This window comes from Salvia splendens, chromosome 3 (genome assembly GCF_004379255.2).
Source record: "Salvia splendens isolate huo1 chromosome 3, SspV2, whole genome shotgun sequence".
Lineage (NCBI taxonomy): Eukaryota > Viridiplantae > Streptophyta > Magnoliopsida > Lamiales > Lamiaceae > Salvia > Salvia splendens.
Genome location: NC_056034.1, coordinates 36,949,693 through 36,956,252, shown reverse-complemented (window position 1 = coordinate 36,956,252; position 6,560 = coordinate 36,949,693). Strand labels below are relative to the sequence as shown.

Below are 6,560 nucleotides of genomic sequence, written 5' to 3'. Positions count from 1 at the left end.
ACTGAGATTTCATTTTGCCCAATTCCTTGATGAATAGTGTGGGCCTTGCTATTTTCTAGGGCTTGCGAGAAATAATTCTTATACACTAAACAACAGCAAATGCCCAGAATTGGGCTCAATTCTTACTATAACCTGAAAACTGAACACGTCATGAATGTAAAGGTTGTAATCGAAGGAGGATTATTTGATTTGAAAAACTGCAATAAAGGATGAAATTGAAAGCCGTAGTAGTATTAGAGCACCCACAATAGGGCGCCCGATGGCACGCTCGATGCGTGCCATTGTCCTCGGGTGCGCCCGATGGCTCCATTGTGGGTGCCCGGACGATGGCACACCCTACGCCCACGCCTTAAGCTTCGGGCGCGGAAGAAGCGCGGACGATGGCGTGCGTGCCATCATCCTCGGGTGCGCCCGATGGCTCCATTGAGGGTGCCCGGACGATGGCAGGCCCTACGCCCACGTCCTAAGCTTCGGGCGCGGAAGAAGCGCGGACGATAGGCCATCGTCCGCGCCATCGGGCACCATTGTGAGCTTCGCGGACGATAGGCACGGACGATGGCACGCGTTTTTGATTTTTTTTTTTCCGAATCTTGTCTATTTAAACCTCGTTTCTCATTCACTTGTTCATACGAACATCTCGCCTCTCTCATTTCTCTCATCTCTCACGTTTCTACCTCTCTTACATACCAAAATGAACCACGACGGCGACACCACTAGTTCCTCGGAGGAAGGTAGTCCGACCGGGGATGCCTTAGATGCAGCCGTTGAAGAGGCCATGGCGGAATGCTTAGCCGAACTGCAGCGCGAGGAGGCGGAGGCGGAGCGGATCCATAGGCCTATTCGACGTCGCGGCATCTCACCAACGTCTGGTTGCAGACTATTTTGCCGAGCAACCACGATGGGGCCCGACTGTTTTCCGCCGCCGGTTTAGAATATCGCGTTACCTTTTTCTCAGCATTGTCCGGACGTTGGAGTCACGTGATGAATACATGACGTATCGGGAAGATGGCGTTGGCAGACCCGGCCTTACACCGTTGCAAAAGTGCATGGCTGCACTCCGTCAGTTGGCCTATGGCACCACGGCAGACATTTTCGACGAGTACCTCCACGTCGGGGAGACAACAGGCCGGGAGTGCCTGAAGAGATTTTGTAGGGGAATTGTGGAGGCATACGGGGACACATATTTGCGCAGGCCGACTGCTGTTGATTGCCAGGGCTTGATGAAGATGCACGAGACGGTGCACGGCTTTCCTGGGATGCTAGGGAGCATCGACTGTATGCACTGGGAGTGGAAGAATTGTCCGAAGGCGTGGAGAGGCCAATTCACTAGTGGATACAAGGGCAGCCACCCGACAATGATCCTCGAAGCCGTCGCTGACTATCGGCTCTGGATCTGGCATGCTTACTTCGATGTAGCCGGGTCGAACAATGACATCAATGTCCTCAACTCATCCACCCTCTTCACCGAGCAATGCAATGGCAACGGCCCGGCCATCGAGTTCACTGCCAACATGCTCCAATACCACATGGGGTACTACTTGGCCGATGGCATATACCCACGGTGGCCTGTTTTTGTGAAGACGATCAGCTGCCCAATTAGTGAGAAGAGGGTTTTATTTGCGCACAAGCAGAAGGCGGTGCGGAAGGATGCCGAGCAGGCATTTGGTGTGCTCCAAGCACGGTGGGCAATAGTGAAAGGGTCGACTTGTCTCTAGTTCAAGGAAGTTATTGCCGATGTCATGTATGTGTGCATAATCATGCACAACATGATAGTCGAGCATAAAGGTGGGAGCATCACCGACTGGAACGATGATGAAGGTGCATCTAGCTCGTCCGGCACGGTGACCGCGCCCACTACTAGAGGATTACCGATGGGTTTTAATGAGGTTCTATCTAGACAGGCCTCAATGCGCAACCAACAAGACCATGCTCAGCTCATGAACGACATGATTGAAGAAGTGTGGGCTCGTAACCATCGTCGCTGAGTTTGCGTATTTTTTTAATTTGTATTGTACTGTATTAATTTTTATAAGTGAAATGAAGTTTTTTCCCAATTTTTGTAGTTATTTAAATATTCAAATAAAAGAAAATGCATAGGGCGCGCCTTAGGGCGCCCCATTGCAGGTGGGAGGGTAGGAGGATAAAAATGATGACGTGGTGGTGCATAGGGCGCCCCATTGCTAATGCTCTTAGTATGAAATTTAGATGCTACTATTACTGATTGCATAAGTGAAACCAAAGTCGTCATTGGCTCTTTTTTTTTCCCTCGTGAAAGCATCTCCAATTGGAAAGGTAAATAAAAAAACATAAGGAGAAATAATTATTATATTTATCTCTTTTTCATAAAATGTCATACTCTAATAAAAGCATATTTGTGGAGATTTTATACCTTGTTTTTATATTTTGAGAAAGTATCTTCTTGATAGAAAAGATTAAAAATTAGTTATTTTTATTTATTTTTTTAATTTATCTTTTTTCCTTATAGTCTGTTATTTTTTAAAAAGGTATAATTAGAGCATCTCCAATGGCGGACGTCCGGTCGGACATCCGGTCGGACGTCGCGACGGGCGACCGGGACGTCCGCCATTGTGGCGTTTAGGGTCGGATACGGACGTCCCGTGAGGACGTCGGGTGTCCTCGGACGTCGGCGCGACGGGCGGGCGGACGTCTGCCATTGTGGCATCCAGTCGGACGTCCGGTCGGACGTCCCGTTTTTAAATTTTTTTTTAAACTCTATATATACGGCTCGTCGAATTTTATTTCATTCGCACCACTTGTGTTAACAAGTTACTCTCTCTACATCTCTAATTTCAAGTATATCTAGAATGTTTAGTGAAAGTGATAGCGAGAATGAGTTGGAGGTCGCTGTTGAAGGTGCGATAGAGAGGCTGCTACAACAGAGGTTGCAGCGGCGGCAGCAGGCGGCGGTACCTCGGCCGATCCATCGTCGAACTCAAGTACCCCGTGACCACATTGCTGCACATATTCGGTTGTATGCGGACTACTTCGCTCCGCAACCGCGTTTTGGGGAAGCCTTATTCCGGCGACGCTTTAGGATGCATCGTCCGCTGTTTCTGCACATCGTGGGTGCTTTAGAGAGAAGATACCTGTATTTTAGGATCAGAGAGGATGCAGCTGGCAAACCCGGACTCACGCCCTTGCAGAAGTGCACTGTCGCAATCAGACAACTGGCGTATGGAGGCGCGGCCGACATGTTTGACGAGTACCTCCACATTGGCGAGTGGTATATTCCCAACATCGGCGATATCATGTACGCATGTATCATAATGCACAACATGATTGTCGAAAATGAAGCTGCGGAACTGACTCAGTGGACCAACGAAGATGATACGGGTGCAGGTCCAAGTCACGGCGTGGCCACCGCGAATGTAAATATGGGCGTACCTCATGGAGAGGTCGCGCGGCTGCGTGCATTTGCCGACATGCGGCAAACAGATGCCCATGTTCGACTTCAGCAGGATATCATCGAAGAGGTTTGGACTCGGAGGGGTTGACGTGATAATGTATGAAGTTTTTTTTATTAGTATGCAATTTTTTTTTCGAATCATGTATGTTTTTTCCGATGAAATTGTTAATTTTTCCGATGAAGTTGTTAATTTTTCCCGTAATTTTTTCGAATAATGTATGAGGTTTGGACTCGGAGGGGTTGACGTCAAATTTTATTTCCGTAAATGTAAATTGTTTTATTTGTAAATGTATGATTTTTTTTTATTGCGGGATGTCCTAGTGGGAAGGGCGGACATAGGAGGGGATGTCCTAGTGACGTGGCAGTGGGATGGATGGGAAGTCCTAGTGACGTGGCAGGAGGTGTTTTTGGGATGTCCTAGTGGATGTCCTAGTGGGATGTCCGCCCACTGGAGATGCTCTTAGCTATAAATGAGAAATCAATTTATGCTCCAAAATTCAAAATATGTAAAATTGTACTCCCTCCGTCCCGAGCTACTCGCTCATTTCTTTTTCGGCACGGAGATTAAGGAATGAGTGTATAGGAAAGTAAAAAATGACGGCTATAGGTGAAAATTTTTACTAAAAATGGAAAGAGTGCAAGTAACTTGGGACGCCCAAAAAGGAAATACGTGAGAGTAGTGCGGGACGGAGGGAGTAGCTTAAATAACCCTGACCTAGTGGTTGCTGACTCCCTCGTCTTCTTTGGTGTCTGCTCCGTGAAATTGAACTTCCTGCTCTTTTCTTCTACTTTCATTCCCTTGGTGACCAAGTAAAATCGAAGTTCCCACTATCTGTCTGTCATTTTATAAAAACCCCATTATTTCAGCAAGTCAATTCACAATTCCAAATCCAATCCCATTGCAAAATACTCCGATTCAGACATCACACTCCGGCCACTAGAAATCTCCGACGCCGACGCGGCCATGGAATGGTACGTAATCGTTTATAAATATAATACCCGCCGGAATTTGTAGAAATGAATTATTAATTAAATTGATTCAGGTAGATGGACGAAAAGGTGAGCAAATTCTGCTCGTGGGAGGTGTTCCAGTCGCGAGAATCAGCGGTGGATTACTTCGTGAATCAGGATCTGCCGCACCCGTGGAACAGGGCGATATGCGCGGCGGGGCGGGTGGTGGGGTCCATAGCCGTGAGGTCCTTGACTGGGTGCGACCGGTGCCGGGGGGAGCTGGGGTACGCATTGGCGTCGGAGTACTGGGGGAGGGGGATCGCCACGAGGGCGGTGACCCTCGCAGCGAACTACGCCTTCATCGAGATGCCCCATCTGGAGCGGCTCGAGGCGGTGGTGGACGTGGACTACCCGGCCTCGCAGCGAGTGGTGGAGAAGGCCGGGTTTGTGAGGGAGGGATTACTTGCTCAAGGGGAAGCCAACAGACGCCGTCATTTTTAGCCTCTTGTCAACCGATCCTCATGTTAATTATTTCGTTGACGATTGACCATCAATTTATCAATCTTTTATTCACTCTGCTTTATTAATAAATCATTCCTTTTGATTTTCTCGTGTTTGTGGCAAAAACAAAATCAAACCAAACCATTCAACATATCATAATGAATACACAATACACAATAGTAGTAGCAGTAGTAGTTTTTATTCAGAGAACAACCTAGCAAAATAGTCTCTTACTCCAATAAATTAAACATGTCGCATATAAAAATTGGCATACAGTAATACTAATAAATATAAATCAATAATAAAGAATATGTAATTAAGTAGAGGATGAAATTAAGGCATGGAGGCTATGAAGAAAAGGCAAAACAGCAGTGTAGTAGCACCCAACTTATTCGAAGTTGCAGCTGAGAAACTATCACCACCGCCATTTGGAGTTGTCTTAGATCCATCCCCTGCAATCAACATTTTAAAAATGAGACGAAATTGAATTTTTCTTATTTTCAATCAATGCGGGACCCACCTGAGCCGGTATTGGGAGACTCCGGTGCTGAGCCTGGAGACCCGGCCGGAGAAGTAGCTGCAAAATTGCAAGAAAAAACAATAAGCGCACGCGCGAATCGCTCCAACAAAATTGTCGAAAGATTAGGATGAAAATCCATAATTACCATTGCATTGGGTGAGAGGAGGAGTTTGGACATTGCATGCACTAGGCAAGGCCAGGGCTTGGGTTTGGTTGATGTTGAGACCGAGATTGGAGCCGCCGCCGTTGAGAACCTCGCACAAACACTGTGGCTGGGATCCCACCACGGTGCGCAGCTGTGAGCAGCAGCCGGAGGAGGGGGAGGAGGAGTTTCCGGAGATGTAGTTGAGGCACGGAGACATGCTGATGAGGACGTTTGTGCAGTCGCTGGATTGGGCTGTCACCATGCCGGCTAAAAGGGCGGTGGCGAGAATCATGGCTATGCCCATTGAGATGTGTTGGTGTGCCATTTTTGGGTGATTTCTTGTATTGGACAAGTTTGCGTGTTTTTTATTTTTTTGATGGAGAGTTTGGATTTGGTTAATGGGGTTTATATAGAGAGGATGGCGAGGTTTACCAACTTTATCCTACTGTGGGAATAGTTGACAATTTTGGAGACAATTCAAATGATTTTGTGGGGAGAGACTAGGACAGATGGAGAGGGTTGGCTATGTGGGTGAGCAACCATGTGTGATCACTTTGAATTTGTGTTGCATCATAGAATTACTTTTCAAGTAATGATGCAATGGTAAGATTGTTAAAATATGGAGTACTAGAATGTAAGAAAAATCAAATAGATACTGGAAACTTGAATACCGATCTGGAATATTATTGCCATGACTCAATGTTATTATATTCTTTAAAGTTTAATGTTTACCAATTCATTATTAATCAAAGTGTATACTCATCTTTACTTTGCCAATTTTTTCTTGAACCTGTTAGTGGCATGATGCTTAGTTACAAAATTAATTTACTTATGTTTATTCTTGAACCTATTCACAGAGTTTGGATTCGTTTATCTACATTTTTCTGGGTTTAATTATAAATCATAATATTAGCGAAGTGCATGATTGATGATTTTCCATGTGCAATTTTATTTCCGAATTGCAGATTTTTTTTATTGAGCAAATATTATGCAAAGACATAATGGGATTCATAACA

The 6,560-nt window shown here is 46.0% G+C and overlaps 1 protein-coding gene and 1 pseudogene across 1 annotated transcript; one reads left to right on the top strand and one right to left on the bottom strand.

The window, feature by feature from the left end:
- Positions 1–4,181: 4,181 nt before the first annotated feature.
- Positions 4,182–4,985, top strand: LOC121793849 (annotated as a pseudogene).
- Positions 4,986–5,056: 71 nt separating this feature from the next.
- Positions 5,057–5,905, bottom strand: LOC121793848 (non-specific lipid transfer protein GPI-anchored 5-like). Its single transcript, XM_042191880.1, has 3 exons — positions 5,545–5,905; positions 5,400–5,456; positions 5,057–5,331 (listed from the first exon to the last, which is right to left on the bottom strand). The coding sequence occupies exons 1-3, from the start codon at positions 5,867–5,869 to the stop codon at positions 5,213–5,215; spliced, it is 501 nt and encodes a 166-aa protein (XP_042047814.1). The 5' UTR covers positions 5,870–5,905; the 3' UTR covers positions 5,057–5,212.
- Between the last annotated feature and the right edge of the window lie 655 nt (positions 5,906–6,560).